The sequence below is a fragment of the Ahaetulla prasina genome, chromosome 3 (genome assembly GCF_028640845.1).
Source record: "Ahaetulla prasina isolate Xishuangbanna chromosome 3, ASM2864084v1, whole genome shotgun sequence".
Taxonomy (NCBI): domain Eukaryota; kingdom Metazoa; phylum Chordata; class Lepidosauria; order Squamata; family Colubridae; genus Ahaetulla; species Ahaetulla prasina.
The window spans coordinates 47,292,671-47,315,200 of record NC_080541.1 but is presented as its reverse complement, the minus strand read 5'-3'; the positions used below and the strand labels follow the sequence as shown (position 1 = coordinate 47,315,200).

The 22,530-nt window shown below is 37.3% G+C and overlaps 1 protein-coding gene across 3 annotated transcripts in view; it reads right to left on the bottom strand.

Annotated features, from left to right (window-relative positions):
- The window catches only part of TOX (thymocyte selection associated high mobility group box), a 229,538-nt gene that overhangs the window by 85,820 nt on the left and 121,188 nt on the right, over positions 1-22,530 (bottom strand). For 2 of the 3 annotated variants that reach the window (XM_058177267.1, XM_058177268.1), the window contains exons 2-3: positions 19,631-19,696; positions 6,005-6,247 (exon numbers count right to left, since the gene is read on the bottom strand). In XM_058177267.1, coding sequence (XP_058033250.1) covers positions 6,005-6,247; positions 19,631-19,696 — 309 coding nt within the window. Of the gene's footprint in view, positions 1-2,541; positions 2,875-6,004; positions 6,248-19,630; positions 19,697-22,530 lie in introns of those variants that run through there. The other variant, XM_058177269.1, reaches the window with a different exon arrangement.

Here is a 22,530-nt window from a genome sequence, read left to right as displayed (position 1 = left end):
TAGAAGAAAAAATGGAAAAAAGAAAATGAAAAAGTATTTCTCTGGATTCAGACAGATCAAGGATAGCAATTATATGCAGATAGTTCTCAATTTATGACAGTTCATTTAGTGATGGTTTGAAGTTACAACAGCACTTTAAAAAGTGACATCTGACCATTTTTCACACTAAGCGACAGTTGTAGCATCCCTGTGGTCACATGATCAAAATTCAAATGCTTGCCAACTAACTTATATTTATGATAGTTGCAATTTCTTGGGGTCCTGTCTCAGCTTTTGGTCACGTTGTCAGTCAACAGGAGCATGTGATGACCCGCAATCCTGCCCTTGAATTTCCTGAGCATTAAGCGGGCTGCCCTCAATTCCAGTCAATTTATGTTCCATCGTGACTCTGTCCTTGACCACATCCCCTGTGCCACTAAGTTTTGGCAATGGGCTCCCAAGCCGTCAAGGCTGGCGTCCGTTGTGACCAGCAGATGGTCCTGGTCCCTGAAATAACAACCCTTTTCCATGCGACTGGATGCCCACCAGTGTAAAGATGTCAACACCTCTGCCGGTACCTGAACTCTGGCAGGGGAACTGCCCCGGCCCAACCTCTGAAACAGTAGTAGGACCCACTGCAGAAGTCATGCATGGAGCTGTGCTAAAAGCACTAAACTGATGCAAGAAATCATCTTGCCTAATAGGGTTGAGAGTAAGTTTAGCGACACTGCTCTGGTGGAGTGAACTGCGCTATCAGGCTCCTGATGCTCACCAGTCTGTCTGGGAACAGGAAAACTTGACCACTCAGGGTATCGATTACCACCCCCAGATGTAAAATATGATTCGTCAGTGTGAGATGGCACTTCCCCACATTGATGGAGAAGCCATGGGCCTGCAGGCAGCCTATCATGGTCTTTAAGTCCCTCTCTCTCTTGTGTAAGATGTTGATTGGACCAGAAAGTCATCCTGGTAAGCTTGAATCCGAACAGGCCTGGCCCTGAGTGAAGCCCCCAGCGCTGCCAAGATCTTTGTAAACACTCGAGGCGCTGATGCTAGACCGAACGGGAGGCCACAATATTGGAGATGTTTGCCATTGTAGCAAAACCTCAGGTACTGCCTGTATTGAGGGGATATTGGGACGTGCAAGTACACCTCCGTGAGGTCAATGGAGATCAGAGAAGCTCTGGTAAGAAAGATGCATCTGTGGCTGCCTTTATTCCCCAGGTTGCTACCTGGTGAGCTTTTCGGAGCGCAAGCTCCAGTTTTTGGTCATCCGACTTCAACATCTCCTCCACCTCTGCCAGTGCTGCGGAGGGGGATAACAAGGCCATCACTGGCTCATCAACCTCTGGTACCTGTAGGAGGTCATTGAGATCAGGTGTTACATTATAAAACTTCCTTTCATATGAAATCTGTTTGGATATGCCCCCAGGGAAGCCCATTGCCTGTGGATCGTATCCAAAAATAATGGGGGCGCCAGAATGGCTTCTGTTTCTGTTTCTGTGGCCAGCTCTGAGAAGAGCCACTCAGCTGGATCCTGCTCTGCCACAGACCCTTCGGGTCTTGTGTTAGCGGTGCCCAACTTTGTTGAGGTCTTCGCTTTAAATAGTAAGGCCTTGAACAAGTGAGGGCGGAACAACCATTTGAAGACAGGTTGATCCGGTAAGAATCTTTCCTCATCTGACAGCTCCTGGTCTAGTTGACCACTGTCTAAGGATCATCAGTCTCAGAAGGAGAGGCCGAAGAGGAAGTGCTCTGCTGAGACAGCAGCTCCCTATGGTTTGAGATGTGCTGTAAGGAACTCTGAACGGATGCCTCCGCTAATCTATGACTGTCTATGCTGGTGTCTGGCAGCTTCAAAGCCGCGCTGTATTGCCTCTGAGATCCATTTCTGGACCATATCCGGCGTGTATGCAGCCAGATACACACACACACACACACACACACACACACACACACACACACACAATGGCTTGGGCTTCCAGGCTCTTCAGCAGGCTTGGGCTACTGCCCTTCACGCTCCTAAATTTGCAAGCATGCCTCACCAGAGATAAACCTCTAAGGCATCTTAGATGCCAACCTGACTGCTGAATTTTACAGCTGTGAAACAGTGATTGATGTTCATACAAAATGGCCACTGCCGCTATCCCCAAAGGCTCTGGTAGCCGTTTCGCGCCCAAATTTCGTAGCGCCGAAGCCGCAGTGAATCTGGGCCTTTTCTGCACCCCAAGATCTGTAATTTACTTAAAAGGGCCGGTTTAGCTCTGCCTGGTAAGGCCTGTTATTAAGAACACAAAGCCTGCAATTACTGCAGGTTCGAGCCCGGCCCAAGGTTGACTCAGCCTTCCATCCTTTATAAGGTAGGTAAAATGAGGACCCAGATTGTTGGGGGGGCAATAAGTTGACTTTGTAAATATATACAAATAGAATGAGACTATTGCCCTATACATTGTAAGCCGCCCTGAGTCTTCGGAGAAGGGCGGGGTATAAATGTAAAAAAAAAAAAAAAAAAAAAAAAAAGGGCCCGCATGGCAGTAAAAACCCTGCCACCACTGTAAATACCCTTGCATCGCTACTTAGCTTCTCTGCGGCCATCAGGGACTGCTGGGGTAATCCACCGCTGTCCTTGGGCTCTGGCTCGATCAGCCTTCCAGCTGAGGCTGCTCCCCTGTCCTGGCACTTCAAAATGGCTGTTTTCCAGTCAGCAGTCTCCCCCCAAAAACAACAACCCAGCTTCGACAGCTCTAACAGCTGCTGCATGCTGCTTGTCAGCGCGAAAAAAATGCTGAAGCAGTCTCGAGCCTCAGGCTCTACCCACTGCCTCCAAAAAGCCGAACAATTCCTCAACTTAAACCAACTCTAAGTTCACTTTATAATGCTCTCAAAACAAGTCTGAACTAGCTCAAGACTGAGTTGAAACTGGGAGAGTCAGCAGAGGGGGACGTCTCTTCAAGTTGCAACCCAGTCTGTAGAGCTAGAAGACAGAGTGAATCCCATGCCTGGAGTCTCGAGTCTCCTATCAGGAAAATGGGGCAAAACTCACCAACTGTCTTATTTACAACAGAACTGGGGACACAATCTAATACTCTGCTCAGGGCAAAAATTCAAATAAAAATTTCCCCTTCATTTTCCTTTAAACCACTATTCCATGTCCTGCACTCTTGGACAATAGCAGGTCTTAAATAATGCCATCATATCTGCCATCTATCTTTTCCAAAATTTCTGCAGTGCCTTCTCCTAAGACTTATTCTCTTTATATTCTTGTTGCCCTCTTTCCACCTCTCCCAATTGTTTGGTAATCAGTCTTAAAATGAGACCTCGACAAAAATTTTGATATAGGTCTAGCCAATACAGAATAGAATGGAATTAACAAACTACATTTATTGATGAAGCTTAAAATTGCATTTACCTTCTTTGATAACTTGTCACACTTACGTTTAATATTCAGTTTCTGAACAATCATAATTCCAAAACCTTTTCATGAATATTATTACAAAATCAACTGTACCTACTTCTTTTCCTGTTACATACTTGATTTTTGTTCTAACAACCTTACATTTTGTTTCCATTATCTTTCACTTCTATTACCTATTCACTACCTAACCTAGAGGTATGATTCCAGGGAACCTTCCAACTATAGCTATAAATTCATGGGGCATATGTGAGCCAAATGTTTTATTACATGTGGCTGGTAGAGTTATAATGAGAAAAAGGCATGATTCATACTTCTAATATTGTGAAATATCATAGTCTTGCATGAATAGTACATTTTAAATTAAATAGTAGCTGATGTTTTCAGGTATCAGCCAAAATGATTTTCATAGATTAGTTCCTTTCAAAATTATAGAGACATGCTTTTTTAAAATATGAGCTGTAAAATCAATGTAAAATAATACTGTAAGATCTGCTCACCTTCCTCATAAATTAAAAATTAAATATAATAGTAAAAGTTTAAATTTGTTAAAAATCTAGGCTCTACTATTAAAAAAAAATCACTTAAAAGAAGCAAATGACTTGAACCTAAATAAACCATGAACAATCTTGCAGTGTTTTCTTCTTTTAAATTATCAATATTTTTCTTCAAGTTTTTTTTTATTAAAATCCCCGAAGTATCTTGAAAGTTAACCGACTATAAGTCCTCAATTTACAAACACAATTGAGCCGAAAATTTGTTAAAAGAGACATTTGTTAAGTGAGTTTTTCCCTATTTTATGACTTTTCTTGCCACCGTTAAGTGAATCATTGCAGTTGATAAATTAGTAACCTGGTGTTAAGCAAATGTGGCTTCCCCACTGACTTTGCTTTCCCCCAAGGTCGCAAAAAGTGATCACATGTCCTTGGGACACAGCAACAGTCATAAATATGAACCATTTGCCAAGCATCTGAGTTTTGATCACATAATCATGGGGATGCTGCAAAGGCGGTAACTTTGAAAAATGGTCATAAATCACATTTTTCAATGTCATTGTAACTTTGAATGGTCACTATATGAACCATTTTAAGTTGAGGACTATCTGTATTAACTTTTTCTTAATGATTTTCTCAGTCTGAGAAAGCTCTCAAAATTCTACTGTTCCTCCCCTGAAATAAATAAATATGAAACTACAGTTTTTTAGAGAAATAAACTCTAGCCCTCAATAGAGAAACAGTCTTGCAATATACCATTACTGGAATCCAGTACACATGTGTTAAATATTATTCTTTATCCTCTTAAGATCTTCATATAATTCGGATATTTTTCTTTATATCAAGTCTGTATTCATTTCATCCCAAAAGGTGAAACTTGAAGCAGCATTTAGACTGCATTTAGGAAAAGAAATTAATTCAATCCAGGAAAAAAAAGTAATTTATATAGTAGTGATGGCTAACCTTTTCCGGACTGAGTGCCCAAAGCGCGCATGTGCGTGAATGCATGCATGCCCAAAACCCCAAAATGCAATGTACTCATGGCCCCCGTGCAAGCCCCCCGCCCCAGCAATTGCTTGTGCACCCCCCATACCCATCCCCTGCATGTGCGCTCCCCACACATGCATCAGAGACCTGACGACCATCTGGCCGGCAGGAGGTGTGCACACATGTGCGACTTAGCTGAACTGGTGCGACAGCTCACATGCCCACAGAGACGGCGCTGCATGCCACCCGTGGCACATGTGCCATAGGTTGGCCATCATGGTTATATAGTAACCCATCTCACACAAATGATTCTGAGTGACTTAGAAGATTAAAAACAAACACTCCTTCCCCAAATATAACCCTTCCACATCCAAGGATAAAGTATTATTAACTATTAATATTCCATAGTGGCAGAACTCATTCCCTTCTTTGATTTCAGCTTTATAGATTATTTTCTTCCTTCCAAGCATGTCAAATATTACACAATCTGGAAAACATTGGCATATACATTCTGGTCTTTGAGTGGCATGCCAGAGGCTGTTCTTCAGAAAGTGGATGGGATCACAATAGTTTCAAAACTTAATTTAGTTACATTTAAGTGTATTTAAAATGACATATTAAATATAGTTAATCTCTATATAATGTTATGTCCCTGTAAAACAATACAATTCAGGAGCATTTACTGAGGACCCTTAATAAGGTTTTGAAGGAGAACTTGAAGTCTTGAGATCAAAGATTTGCAGATTACAAGGTGTTCATCCATTTTATTTATCTCTGGCTTCCAGGAATTATATATAGTACAGCAGTGTTTTATCTGCTGAAGTATCCACAATCGGATTGCCTTTCTACTTCTGCCACGATATATATATTGTATCTAGCTAGCAACAAGCAAAACTACCTTCATTATGTTAAAAGATTCCTCTAACTTCAAAATTAGAAGTATCCTTAATGATTTGGGAAGGAGGGTAATAATTTTTTCAATCCCCAAATCTCTTATATTAGGTATAATTTAAAGTAAGCTTCTTACCAAATTACAAATAGTACATTTGTTTTGAAAAATCTTCCTTAGATAAATAGATACATGTATACACATATGCATACACACAAACAGATATGCAATTAATAAGCTTACCACAGACAAAGAATTTGAAAGCATCGTTCCATCTCGGCCAAGCATATTAGAGACTGTGATTTCAGGTAGATCCATATTTTGTGGGTGGAATGGAAGCAGGCCATTATGGTTGATAGGGTGACACAGTGAAGGGTAACCAGATTCTGTGTCATTCAAATGCACTAGTGAATTGTCAGGTAATGAAGGTGGAGTGATGGGAGGTATGTTAAAATCTTCACTTTCAAGGCTTGGACCAGGAAAAGACTGTGGAAAGATGAAAGAAAAGTTTTAATCAAACTACCATGAAAAGCAAAGAAATCCATTACTATTTCAAAGTGACAAAACACTTTTTCAAACACTGTAAACAATATAAAGTTTACAAGCAAAATGAAGTTTATGACTGGCATAATGTTAAGAAATAGTTCTTTACACACTTTAAAGTACCTATATATTGTATTAAGGCAATGAATGAGAAAAGTTTTCTTGAAGGTTTAAAAGCTTTAATATTTTCACTGCTTCCATTAAGTAGAATTCTCTCCACCTCAGTGGCTAAATTTAAGGCTTCATTACAATTTTCTAAGAGCCTTCACGGGGCTGAATAGGAGCTAGAGAAGTGGAATGCAATTTATAAAATTAATATTAGATCAAAAAGGCCTCCTAACACTCATTGCCACTCAAGAGCAGAAACAATACAAGTGGAGAAAATCTTGTTCTTAAGTGTTGTTCTATAGTGCATAAAAGAATAATAAATTCAATTTGCTATATCCAGTGAAAATTAGCCTTCGATACAAAATGTGTTATATGAAAATACCCAGTTCTGACTCTGGTTTTTTATGTTAATAAGAACAATCTTAACACTGAATACTTATGTCCATCCACAATTATTGCTTGTGTCAACTTAGCTAATCAGGATCTTTGGCCTTGGCCAAATCTAACTACTCTCTTAAGAGGAGCTGAGTGGCATATCTTTCCTGAAAATGAGGAACAGTAGAGGCTATGGTAGCCTAAGATTGCTTGAAAAGGAGACATGATGATAGATAAATGCAATGAGTCTTTATTTAAATTTTTTACCAAAAATCATCAAAAGTTCTTCTCAACATTTTACAAAAAATCATTAAAAGTTATTCCCAAAATGGGTTAATCAGGGCACAGTCATTCCAATGCTCATCTCTGACATATAACTGGAAATCCACTACTGTATATACTCACAAACTCAACAATGTTCTTACTTCAACTAATTTGCTGGTGTTTTCCTGGATAAAAAGCATCTCTAAAACTTTGCAAACAATTCTGGTAATTTCCAATAATCCATTATTGCCCTCAATGAGCAGCATGAGCTATTTGTCTGCTTTTTCGGCAGACTAAGGACAAAGGTGGTCTTGGACCAATCTATAGGAAATATCACTGGAATAGAACCATAAATGATTCATACTGCATCATGAAAGTCAAGAATTGATTTTGAGACACCCACGCCCAAATTTCACCAGTAGACTTTCTGGACAAGAGAGCGATGCCAGCTGTGTAATAACTTGTGGAACTGCTTTCAGCTGAGGTAAGGCTTATCCAAATTATTGTGCTAGCTGCATCATGGCATTGTGCAGTTTGTTATTTGTATATCCATCTGTTACTGATGCATCATCAAACAAATCAGCCCAGAGTTCTCATTCATGGCACAAATGATCAAGCTCAAATTGCTCTATTAGGGATACATTATGCAAAATCCTAGCTCTCTGGAAAAGGCTCTATTGCTAGCAAAACTGGAAAGAAAGAGAAGGAGAGAACGACCAGCAACTAAGTGGATGGACTAAGTTACAGTAGCCATGAAGGCACCACCAGGAGACCTGAAAAAAATATGTTATAGATCATCATAGAGAAAATCTATCTATGTAGTTGCTAGGAGTAAAAAATGGCATAATCAATTAACCAACCAACCAACCAACCAACCAACCAACCAACCAACCAACCAATCAATCTGCTATTGATGATGTTGTAACAATGCCTCAAAAACTGGTTCTAGAGACAGTGAGTTACCTCAAAGATCTACCACCAAATTTTAGATCTAGAGGGCTGGTTCCATTGTCTCTCTGATGGGAGACTACAGAGGCATTCAGATCAATGTCAGCCCTTCAAAATAGGCAAGGTCAAGAAACAGACACAGTAGCCATTCCAAAGATTGCTCTTTATTGTTTTTAAAAAGAATAACAGAAACTTGAAAACCTGTCCAAGTTTCTCTCTACTCCATCTTACATCAAATAAAATCAAGGTGGGCTTATTTTGATTTTCTTCCTTACACTGCCCTCTTTTTAGGACTGAATAATTTTTTTAAATCCTTTTTTTAAGTTCACTCATTCCCCCCTCAATCCCAGATCCAGGTCTACATTCCTTTTTAAATGCAAGCTAAGATAAAACAGTTTAAGATATAATGAGAGCAAAATAGATTGTATTTGTGTGCACAGAAGTGCATACATTGTTCAAATGAGTCACATTGCACCTTTGCATATTGCACACTACGTACAAATATTTTATGCAAACTAATATAAAGACATTCACCTAAATGTTGATTTCTCTGTTTTCAATTTCCTGCTGGCTGACAATATTAATTAAGCAGATGGTAAATGACGGACAGAACTGGAGCGATAATTTTCTAAATAATAGTGAAACAACAGCACCACACTGGATGCCAACAAGGCAAATGAACATTTCTAGAAAATTAGTTTGAAAAAGGAATTTCTTTTTCCCCTTTTCCCAATATTTAGAGTAAATTGTGTTCATTTTTGTTAACTATTTGTTCTTTAGAAACATTTGGCAAGTACTCCATTTCAGCAGAACTATATGTTTTACAGCGTTAGCAGTGTTGGTGTGGCAGCTAAGTAGAAGTTATAACAGCACTTTAATGGCCAATTTTTTTCTAAACATTTGCTATTTGCTTAGATCAGGGGTGTCAAACTCAAGGCCCCAGGGGCCAGATCCGGCCCGCGTGGTGCTTGGATCTGGCTTGCGGGGCCACCTGGAAACAGTGAAGGACTGGCCTGTAGTGCCTCTGCCAGTGAAAACGGAGCTCCCACGGCCCTCCTGAGCTCCATTTTTGCTGACAGAAGGTTGCAGTAGGCTATCGCAAACGAAAACGGAGCTCGGGAACCCGTTTTCCCTGGCAGAGCGTTCTGGCCACTACAGGAGCCCCAAACATAAGTTATATTGATCTGGCTATGCCTACCCTGGCCACGCCCACCTCTGAGGTGAAACACAACCCTGATCCGGCCCTCAATGAAATTGAGTGTATCACCCCTGGCTTAGATCCTCTCGTTTCCTATTCTATTTTGCTCTTGTCAGATACAGATTATAGTTGAGAAGAAAACTGCATTGAGTAATGCTTTCAATGATTCATAATTTCAAGTAGTTATTGTGAGTGATCTTTTTTGTGTCCTTTGAGCAAAATATTAAGTTATGTTGTCAATGTATCATGGATAAGAGAACATTATCCATGTTCTCTTATGTAATTACTATTTCTATAATGTTATATAATGGATAAGCAGCACAAACAAAGTTGACTTTGCACAAGAGCAATCATTAAATTACATATTTACCTGATGGCATGATTAATAGATTAACAGAATAACAGAATTGGAAGGGACTTTAGAGTTCTTTTAGTCCAACCCCCTGCTCAAGCAGGAGACCCTATACCATTTCAGACAAATGGTTGTCCAATTTCTTCTTAAAATCCTCCACTGTTGGAGCACCACAGCTTCTGGAGGCAAGTGGTTCTACTGATTAATTGTTCACACTGTCAGGAAATTTGTGTCAGGAAACTTCTCCTTAGTTCTCTCCTTGATTAGTTTCCATCCATTGATTTTTGTCCAGCCTTCAGGTGCTTTGGAAAATAGGTTGACGCCTCCCCACTTCTTTGTGACATACCCTTAGATATTGGAACAATGCTATCACATCCCTCCTAGTCCTTTTTTTCATTAAACTAGATATACCCAATTCCTGCAACCATTTTTCACATGTTTTATAATTAATGCCTATCATATTGGCTTGTATCAAAGAAGTTAATGGCAAACAAAGCCAGTCTCCAAAGTGGTTGTCCTCCTTAAAAAGTCCTACCCACTCTTACTGTGTTCAGGTTTACTACTGCAAATTTCAGGAACATATTGATTTAAACCCTGTTTTATCAGCACAAGGAACCACCACAGACAAGTTAATCCTGCTTTGTTATTTCTCTAGTTTAACTGAGAGGCATCTAGGGAGTTGCAAATGTATTGTAAGACCAACCCTTCTAATGAGTAATTCATCTGACTGGTTAATCAAGGATTAGAAGAAGTTGATAGAGAATGGAGATTCTGGAGACTGCGGCATAAACATTAAGCAGTTAAAACACACCAGTATTGCATAATGGTTACTTTTCTTTTATGTACACTGAAAGCATATGCACCAAGACAAATTCCTTGTGTGTCCAATCACACTTGGCCAATAAAAATTCTATTCTATTCTAAATTAAAATATTTTATTCTTGCACTCTAGTTGACCTACTTCTCCTTTTGGATTTTCTTATGTTGAATTTATGGATTCTTTGAACAGAGATATTCTTGAGACACAAACTATTATTGTTTGCTTTATTTTTCTTGTTTACACTTATTTACACTTCCTTTGGTTTTAAATTTTTGTATGTCATTCAAAGTCACTACACTATAAATTGTATAGATAAACAATCATTTAGACTCATGTGGTCAATATGTAAATTTATAGTGAATTTGTTTTAAATATTAGCTTTGAAAGGACAAATTCATTGAGAAATCCTTAAACAGAGTGCAATACAGAACTCCATCAGCAAATGTTCCTTTTGTTTCCTGCCTTGGCAGGGGGTTGGACTAGAAGACCTCCAAGGTCGCTTCCAACTCTGTTATTATGTTACGTTATGTTTAATTCTGTGTTATCTGTATTTGTCTTGATGTCATAAGCATGCTTTCACTCATAGTGTACATTACATACTCACTTCAGTGTGCAGAAAACACAATATTGTGACAAGGAAAGGTGAGATTTACTTTCCATGGGAATGGACAGTACAAAGCTCCTCTTCCAACACAGCCATGATGGGGTCTGGGCACTGCCAATAAATACCATGTGAAATTCAAGATTTTATGACAGCAAACTACATTATTGTTGAGGCCGAATCCCAAAGCAGCATGCTATGTATATGGACTGATCACTTAGAGACACAATAGTTGGCTAAGTGTCGTCTTAAAAACAGCAGATTGCAAGACAAAATCAAAAGTCTTTTGAGTAATTTCACTCTAAATGACATAATTCCTATAAATAATTCAATTTAAGACAACATTAAAAGATGCAAAACTAATATTAAATGAGGACACTTTCAATCACAGATTGACTTCACATCAACTACTTTCCCCCAGAGATTTCAGCTATATACAGCAAATACAAATATACAGTAGATACAAATATAGACATGAATATGATGTCACCTGGGATACACACAAAAAATCTGCAATTCTGATGAAAGGATTGTTTAAAGGATCAGTATTTAAAATAAACTAAAAGCAAAAATAAAACCCTAGATTTTCAACTCTTTGGGAATCTCTCACAGAAGGCGTGCTTTAGCTTTGGAATAATTACAATGCAATTTATTCTATTACATTGTACTGAGCTTTATAAAAATGGTGTAATTTAATAAATATAAAGTTAAAACTGAACCTTCTGCATGCAAGTCCAGAAAGCCATTTAAACAATTTTGCCTTGAGCCATAAGACTACTTGTACTTATTGTATGTAAGGACTATTATAAGTAGCTCTCCTGATTCTTCAGACATTTTTATAAACTGCAAGAAATATGTGAACTATTAAAAGATATAATTCTGGAAAACAGGATGCTGTGTAAGACGCCAATTTAAGACAACAACATAAACAATAGTAATCTGTGTGCTCGAGTGAAGCATCTTTTTAATTTTGAGTAATGAAGATGTCAAGCCAAATGCTAGAGTAGTTTAACTTAATTAGGTATCCTATTTTCCAGGCAGCCTTTCATTTCCCATTGAAAATCCAGCCTGTATGCAAGGTAGAAAGAGCAATTTTATCTGTAATGAATACCTCTGGGATTGTACAGAGTAATCATTTGAATGCTATACTGAAGACAGTTGGAGTAAGTAATTTGGGCTTGTTGAGATGCCAGACGTTGGGAGACTAAATAGATTAATCTGTGGAATGCTATTGTTATTGTTTTACTGGGTCAAAGGTCCTTAGGTCAAGCTGCCTTTATAGTGGGAACCTTAACCATAAGAAACAGTTCACTGCTATTGTCTAATAAGAAGTTCCAAAGTATTGTCATGTCCACAAACAAACCTAGGCAGCAGCCAAATAATGTTCAATCATGTAATGCACATCAAATAATGTTCAAATATAATGTGCATTTTATTTATTTATTTATCTCATCAAATACACATTAGATAAAATATATGAGCATAAATTGAAAACATAAAATGAATACAGCTAAAGGGAACATAAGGACAGGAATGGTAGGCACACTGGTGCTCTTATGCACGCCCCTTTCAGACCTCTTAGGAATGGGGTGAGGTCAGCAGTAGACAAATTACATCAAATAATGTTCAATCATGTAATATCTTCGACTTATAACAGTTCATTTAGTGGTCGTTCAAAGTTACAACGGCACTGAAAAATGTGATTTTCCACACTTACAACCTTTGTAGGTTTCCCATGATCACATGATTAAAATTCAGATGCTTGGCAACTGACCCATATTTATGACTGTGTTCCACAGTCATGTTGCACCTTTTGCAACAAGCAAAGTCAATGGGGAAGCCAGGTTCATTTAACAACCATGTTACTAACTTATAAATTGCAATGATTCACTTAATAACTGTGGCAAGGAAGAGTGTAAAATGGGGCAAAACTAATATACTTTTAAAAATGAGGTGTATGTTTTCTCTTTCATATACACTTCATATACACTGATAATATTGTACTACTAACTAGAGCAGTGATGGCTAATCTTTTTGCCATCGCATGCCAAAAGTTGGGGAATAATGAGGGGGTCATGCATACATGTGGCCACACCCATAATTCAATGCTCCCCGCCCCATGCATGCGTGTGTGACCCCCTGCACTTCCCCCGCTTTTGGCACGTGATGGCCCGGTAGGCCCATTTTTTGCCCTCCCCAGGCTCCAGAGGCTTTCTAGGAGCCTGGGGACAGCAAATATGGCCTTCCTCACCCTACCAGAGGCCCTCCGGAGGCCAGAAATGGCTTGTTTCATGACTTCCAGTGGGCCTGGAAGGCCTGAAAACCAGCTGGCCAGTACATGCATGCGCACTGGAGCTGAGCTAGGGCAACGCTTGCGTGCCCACAGATATGGCTCCGCGTGCGACCTGTGGTTCCATCATGGAACTAGAGCATAAAAAACATTTGCTAGACCAATTCTTGAATACAGCTCGTCTGGAACCTGGACTTCATACTGGACATTAATACAATTGAGAGAGTTCAGAGATATTTCACGAGCAGATTCCTCCATTCCTCTGCTTGCAATAGAATACCTTATACCACCAGACTTGAAATTTTGGGCTTAGACAACTTAGAACTATGCCGTCTTCGGTCTGACCTAAGCGTAGGACATAAAATTATCTGCTATAATGTCCTACCTGTCAATGACTACTTCAGCTTCAACCACAACAATACATGAGCATACAATGCATACAAACTTAAGGTAAACCGCTCTAAACTTGATTGCAGAAAATATGACTTCAGCAACAAAGTGGTCAGTACCTGAAATGCACTACCTGACTCTTTGGTTTCTTCCCCAAAACTTTAACCTTAGACTGTCTACTGTTGACCTCACCCAATTCCTAAGAGGTCTGTAAGGGGCATGCATAAGCGCACCAACGTGCCTACCGTCCCTGTCCTAAAGTCCCTTTTTATTTGTTTTTATTTTATTTTATGTATTCATAATCATGTTTATACTTTTATCTGTTATCTTATATATGTTTGATAAACCAAATAAACTTCAAGGCACAGATATCAACATAAAAAGGGGAAAAAAATAGGCTACAACATAATACATGCTTATTATACCGATTAAGAGAAATCTGCTATAAAACAAAAAAATACAACCATTAATATACAAAGCCAATCAACAATGCAACTATAAAACAAAATACACAGACATTGAATGCTGTATTATCATATTAAATCAGTGAAAAGAATGAGAAATTCACTCATATGTGATGAATATTAACTTTTATACTATCATCTATGAAAATTAATTCCAAAGCGCAGACCAATTTTTATATTTCAGGTTATCAGATGTCTAAAGACTTTTTAAAGCAATCAGTCAGCAGTGGGAACTATCTCCAATGTGTTCATTATTCCCTAATCAGATATTTTCCAGATATACTGAATTCATTCCACCAAAATGGCCTAGTATCCTAGCTCCAGGAGAAGTTTAACACATCTAGAGGACATCAGAATGGAAGACTATGTTAAATAATGTTTCCCCCGGTTTGAGTTTACAAGTAAACTCTGAAGAGTGTTCCACATTAGAAGAAAGTGCTTAGTCCCACGAGTTTCTTTGTTATATTAATATATGTATAATATTGCCAGGAAATTCATACAGAAAATTGTCACAATTTTAAAATATAAAAGTTTATTTTTCCTATGCTAAAGTTTAACTATTAATAAAATTGCCATATTTTACTTGGTAAATGTAGATAAGAACATAGTAAAATAATTGTAAACTCTATCTGGAATCCATAGTTCTATGTTAATAGTTGTTGCTAAGAATACAATATTTACATATATAAAATATACACCAGCCTAGGAACACCGGTCTTTTGGGACAAGCTAAATGAATATTAATTTTAATGGTACAGTTATACTTCTGGCTTATTTCCAAGAATGGCTGTCTGTGGAAATCATTTCAAGTCTAGTATTGTAATCTTTGCTTGCAGCAACATCACAAGAACAGTAGTAAGCCATATGTTGCTACTTAGCAACTTAGTACATAAGTCCCAAAGCATGTACTGATTTGAAAATTGAACAGAAATGATAATTGTCAAGTAATGCTGTAAGGCAACTTGTCTTGGATTACCAAATTATACAGATGTTTGATGTTCTACTTTTCATAACTGACGTGTGTGTTTTTATTTATGTTAGCCTTAAGGTGATAAATTGATTTTAAAAGTCTTAAAATAAGACACAAGGATTCTTCCATTAATGCACATTCTAACCAAGGCTAAGTACTGTTAAGATCATCTTTCGTTTTAAAGCACACACAACATGTATAACTGTAGAAATAGGGTTGCTAAAATTTAATTATTTTAAATAATACTTTTATTTCATGCTACGCAACAAAATAAGTCATGGGTCTTATAACTAAAAATCAGCCACTCAGTAGTCCACTTAGCTGGATAATTTGTTCTCCTTTCCCCTCAGCACAGCTGCCACCAATCACCTCGTGAGAAGAATTCCTTAAGAGAAATGGAGGAAGGAGCCTGTCAACCACTACATAATTTTAGTCAGCTAGACTTTACCTTCTGGTACCTCTGGTTAGCATCTTTTTGTTTGTTTAGATTTATTTAGACCTGCCACATCTAGGCCACAAATAGTCATTAAATGGCAGCAAAGAGCATTTTCTGCATTACTTTATAGATGGTAGCTCACATTTTAGCAACTCAGATCCAGTCTTTGTGGATTCACAACTCCTGGTCAAAGAGCAGGTTGGGGTCACGGCTAGGAGGGCTTCTGCACTGCATAGTGTGCCAGTTGCACCCATTCCTACATTGGTGGGCTGTATTCACAGTTACCTATGCCAGTCACCACTCAATAGTTTACAGTAATAGGCTCTACACAAAACTGCCTGTAAAGAGTATTGGAAGGTTTATCTGATGGCCCATTTCTTGGTTTTTAATTTTTTTCTGAATAATAGTTCTTGTATGTTAACTCTTTCATAGTTTTAGCATACACTGCCCAGAATTACTTTTCCATGAGAGGGCAGCCATATAAATATGAGGGATGGGTGGATGGATGGATGGATGGATGAAGAAAGAAAGAAAGAAAGAAAGAAAGAAAGAAAGAAAGAAAGAAAGAAAGAAAGAAAGTAAGTAAGTAAGTAAGTAAGTAAGTAAGTAAGTAAGTAAGTAATGGTCCAACTACTTTGGGAGGATAGAAAGAATTCTGAAAGGAGGTAAATAAATAATAAATGCTAACTGGTTAAATAAATCAGGATATCCATTTTGCTTCCATTCCCTTTTTAAGAATCTTCGATCTATTTTATATTCATTAATTAAAATATATAACATGAGTAAGCTGCTTTTTTAAATATATGCATATATGTTCCTCATGTAGAGGAACAGCAGAAGGCAATGACCACATTAGAAAATGCAGTTGTTTAGTATTGGTTCTTGTAAAGAGAAACATAATGATTCTCTGAAAAGTAGCAGCTGCTTTGTAACAGCAGTCATTCAGACAGTTTGTGCTTCTATACTTTCAAATAAATTCAATTAGTTCTTTTGATTCAAAGCCCTGAAGATATAAGTAAGCCGATGCCTACTTGCTTTAATCTAACAATACTGCTAAACTTGTCAAGACAAGTTTTGGGCACAAAGGTTACACAAAAATTTCTCTCCCAATTTTTACTCAAACATTTATATTCAAAATTACCAGCAAAACATAGAGAATTCTCAGATAAGCAAGTTCAATCATACCAGTTCTTTGTTTCAAAAGAACTGTTAATTGCCTCCCTGTCTCATTCCCTAAAACTGAACAATATGATCTACTTTTGTAAATGATCCTTATGTTATAAAAGAAATACAGTAAAGTTATAATTATGACAGAAATATGTTCAGTAGTTTTCAAATGTTCCATTTAAATAATACTTAAAATGTTCTTTTTCCAGGAATTCAAGTTCTGAGTACGATGCTTATTGGAAAATTAAGTTTAAAAAATCAATCTGGAGGAAACTATTATTTGACATGTTATATGCTGCATTATTGGATCCCTAGAATAAATTTGGTGATATTTCAATTAAAACATTTTCTTTTCTTACTTCCACAAATAACTAACTAGCTTATAAATAAACAACACATCTAAAAATTACCTTCGTAAATTAAAAAAAGCATCATAACTGTATGCTTTTTACTTAAATTTAGTACAAGGAACCTAGCTATCTTTTACAAACTTCTAATTACTTAATCACGGCTATTTGAGCCTTACACCTATCATAACCAAAGCTCTGAAGAAGCAGTTCCAGCTGAATCTATGGATATAAACCTCAGAAAACACTGATCCCAGAGTCACATGAGACTGATTAAAAAACAGGCAGTACCTGGACAGCTGGAGTAGCCAGATGGTGATAATGTAAAGCCTCCAAGTCCCTTACCTGACAAGTAGAAAACAGAATCTTTCTATCAGGTTCCTTGCCAAACAAGGGAGTAAATCTCTTGATTAGTGGTAGCACATTGCAGTCTAATTTAACTGGCAGTCCTGACCCATGTTCCCTTTGCTGAAAACAATAGCAATAGCACTTTGACTTATATACCACTTCACGGGTACTTTACAGCCCTCTCTAAGCGGTTTACAGAGTCAGCATATTGCCCCCAGCAATCTTTGTCCTCATTTTACTGACCTCGGAAGGATGGAAGACTGAGTCAACCTTGAGCCTGGTGAGTTTCAATCGGTGATCAGCAGAAATAGTCTGCAGTACTGCACTCTAACCACTGCGCCACCGCGGTTCTTATACCAATGTCCTATCTTTGGTTCTTGTGTGATATTCCTGAAGACCTTGTTTATGTAAAAACCTTTGAATCTCTAACTTCTGGACTGACTGACAACCCTGGTATGGCTTTTGGAACCTTGGACTGATTTTGGACTATTCTTCTGTATGCTCCTATTAAAAATCCAAATCATTCAGGCAACTCTCTGAGACATCCTTTAAATGTTATCTGTAGAGTAAATTATGAACTACCATAGCAATTGTGTGAGAGTAGTTAAACCAGTTTGGCGATGTCGTATGGGGCAATTCACTGGAGAAAAAAGCAATCATGTTTGGAAAAATTAGTGATAAAAGGAAACCAGGCCACCAAATAACCATCAAAGTTGACAACAGCCAGAGTATAGAACCACTCAAAGAAGTAGTGCAAGATTGAAAGATGTGGAAAGACCTGGCCCAAAGAATTGCCAAGAGTCAGACACAGCTGAATGGATATCATCATCAGTGAAACCAGGACAAAAGTCATGTGTATTAATACGGAAATTTGACATCTCAAATTGACCAATTCTAGAAAAAACCAGATTCCTACTGAAACGTTTAGGGACCCTATTTAGATACTTCTAACAGGAGCATTAACTTATATCCACTTTCAATTCATTTTATTTTCAGCTCTTGGATAAAATTGTACACAAGAATGCCAAATGTAAATGTTTATAGGCCAATTAAATCACACACATATATATAGTGCATGATCTGTGCATAAACAATGTGAACTATCAATCAGGAAAAAAATAGATAGTTGTAATTTTTCACCATGGACAAAAATGCACATTCATGAACATTAACTTGTTCATGTGCATTGTCTGCATTCACATAATTAAGTATTTTGCTATAACTAAATAAGTCTTGAGCAATGTCTAAATGCACCAATGAACCTAATGGTTAGCACTTGCTTGGAATTAAATATTGGTCCATGGAATGCAAGGGAGGTTGGACTCAGTTTCCTTGTGGCTATGTAGGGATTTTAGGCTGATATCTCTTATCTCTGTCCTCCTACATTTTTATCTGAAAGCAACGTTCTGAGTCAGATGTTAGTCAAATCTTCGTTTTAATAAACTGACTTTATTACTGCTATGATTCTATATTGCCAATACTTAAAAGCTTGGGTTCTTCCAATGAGATGATATAGCACAAACAAAAGAAATTACACACTGCATTAATCATGTGATCTCTATTTCAAAGGCTTGAAAGGATATATTTTAATTTCTACTAGATGCTATCTAAATAAAGATATATTTAAAACAATTATGCTATTAATAACCATCTATTAGCAACGGAAGAAGACTATTGTCTTTAGTCTCCCTGGTATACCCACACATGCGATCAATTATTTCCTTACTTATTTTTGGATTAGTTGGACATTCCTCCCAGGCTAACAGGTCTTTTCTGAATAAGAGAAACAATGGATTGGAAAGCAATTACGACAATCTCTCCATCAGCCTTCAAATCTGAATGAGCCATTTTGTCAAATAGGCCTGCATACAACAGTAAAGCAATAGACAATAGTCTATGGCACCTGTGGCTGACAATGATTAACTTGTCTGCAGTTAGATAAACAAATAGCAGGCACCTGTAAAGATTACTTCCTAAAGGTATAACAACTGTTTGGCAATGATCATGCTGGCAAAACAGCTGCTTCCATTCTGGAGCACAAACAAGTGTAGTGTCTTCAGCAACTGTCAACTCTGATGCTTTATCAGTGCTATCTCATTAGCTAGAAAGAAGGCTTAAATGCTTTGTTTATAAATTATGATTATTTCTGATTGCAGCAGTTACTGATAGTGCCACTCATTTGCAATGCAATTCTTTGAATTTGTTTAATTACAATTTGAAACAAGACAGAGAAGATTAATTAACCCACCTGGCTGGCTGGCACATACTCCTGGCTCGGCTCTGTCATACTCATATACATGTTTTCACCGTCAAACTGCAAATAGAAAAAAAAATAAATCAACAACTTTTAACGCTTCTAGCAAAATGTGATAGCTATAATAAAAAAAAAATTACAGCTTGCTTTGAAAGGCTGTTTCTGTTGTCATCCTTATTGACCCTGGATGTCAGTGATTAGAGGTAATTAGTGCTCTAGTAATTACAGTAAGCAATGAATGGTTTCTTTTCATCTGCAATCTGTTTAAAAACAAAATGGCTCATTTTCAGTACCATGTATATATGCTGCTGTTAGTATAATGAAGTAAAATGTGACTTGAACATTGCTGATGAGAAAAAAGTACTATAAAAAAAACAATAAATATTTTTAATAGATTCTCAATTTTGGTCCATACAAAAATAAAATCAACCCAATATTGTATTTTAATGTATTGCCCATTTGGAAAATAAGGAAAACAGTAAATGTTCAAAATATTTCAGGCAAATTTATCAAAATAGTTAAAGATTCTATTTTTCTAACAGAATTAAAATAAATGTCTATATTGTTATAAATCACCATGACAGAAAACTAACATAATTTATACATTTTCTTTTCTTAAATACAGATTAATGATTAAACTTAAATGACAATCATTTCAGCAATTAAACTGATAGCAAAGTATTTAAAATATATATTTTTCTTCATTCCTATTGTGATCCACATTTTTAGACTAACAAAACACATATGGCAGGTGATTAAATATATTTTTATCCAATACCTTCAGAAATATTTTTGGTATACCACAAACTTTCCTAATATTATAGAATACCATTACCTAGATTGAATAAATTATTTGCAAAAATAATTATACTGCAATGAGGTATTTCATAGGTTTTTTTAGGATAGTAGGGTTCTGTTCATGTATGACTGACTAAACCTGTCTTATGTTGCCTGTATTAATGGATAGGAAAATCAGAACAAAGTCTGATTTTCAGATGTCATGATCAAATAAGATGCCCAGACTACTATATATATTGTTCATCTTTAGAAAAGTACAGAAGATTCCCCCAGATTATTTTTATAAAGACAGTGAAGAATTTAGTTCTTTACTCCCTCTGAAACTAAAATAATTTCCTGACCCAGGTTGATAAGAATCTTTTTTAAAAAGTCCCATTGGAAATATATTTTCTAAAGCCTCCAGAACTAAAACTACACTCTTTTGTAGAGCTGTTGAAATGTTTAATCTTTTAAATGGAGAGAAGGCTGGCAGGTTTTCTTATCTTTTAAAGTTAAAGTGGAGACTAAAACTCAGAACCTTTGATCAATCAATCAACACTCAAGCTTTCTGTATGACTTTGTTCGAGTCTACATATTGCCTCTAGCTTTTCTTGCACAAAGTTGGTATCTGCAACACTAAGGCAGAAATAGTGAAACAGAAATTGTATACCTGGCTGAGTTAAAAAAAAATCTGCATTATGTTACATGTAGATGAAGCTACATGTTACATGAAGCTAAGCAAGATCACATCAAATACCTGTACAATTAGCACAGGGGCCCCCCAAGGCTGTGTGCTCTCCCCACTTCTCTTCTCTCTGTATACCAATGACTGCATCTCCAATGATCCATTTGTTAAGCTACTGAAGTTCGCAGATGACACAACAGTGATTGGTCTCATTCGAGACAATGACGAATCCGCATATAGACGAGAGGTCGAACGACTAGCCTTGTGGTGCAACCAAAACAATCTGGAACTGAACACACTCAAAACCGTAGAAATGGTGGTAGACTTTAGGAAAAACCCTTCCATACTTCCACCTCTCACAATACTTGACAACACAGTATCAACAGTAGAAACCTTCAAATTTCTGGGTTCTATCATATCGCAAGATCTCAAATGGACAGCTAACATCAAAACATCATTAAAAAGGACAACAAAGAATGTTCTTTCTGCGCCAACTCAGTAAGCTCAAACTGCCCAAGGAGCTGCTGATCCAATTCTACAGAGGAATTATTGAGTCTGTCATTTGCACCTCTATAACTGTCTGGTTCGGTTCTGCAACCCAACAAGAAAAACACAGACTTCAGAGGATAATTAGAACTGCAGAAAAATAATTGCTACCAACTTGCCTTCCATTGAGGACCTGTATACTGCACGAATCAAGAAGAGGGCCGTGAAAATATTTGCAGATCCCTCGCATCCTGGACATAAACTGTTTCAACTCCTACCCTCAAAACGACACTATAGAGCACTGCACACCAGAACAACTAGACACAAGAACAGTTTTTTCCCGAAGGCCATCACTCTGCTAAACAAATAATTCCCTCAACACTGTCAGACTATTTACTGAATCTGCACTACTATTAATCGTTTCATAGTTCCCATCACCAATCTCTTTCCACTTATGACTGTATGACTATAACTTGTTGCTGGCAATCCTTATGATTTATATTGATATATTGATCATCAATTGTGTTGTAAATGTTGTACCTTGATGAACGTATCTTTTCTTTTATGTACACTGAGAGCATATGCACCAAGACAAATTCCTTGTGTGTCCAATCACACTTGGCCAATAAAAATTCTATTCTATTCTATTCTATTCTATTCTAGAGTGTGATGCTGGGCCTTGTTTTTATGCAAAGATAATCTCATAGGGAACACTCTACATTGGTAACAGAGGTTCAGTTTTGGCTGCATTAAGCATGGATCTTGGGGAAAAAACCGTAAGAAGAGGAGGTAAGTGAAATAAAGGACAGTGAGATTTGAATGATTAAAATAAGAGAAAATGCAAGTACTAAATGAAAAAGTATTAGAACTGCTTTTACTAAATAGGTTAATATACAAACATTGGCATACAGAATCTCATGTAATTTTTACTATTGATAACTGTCAT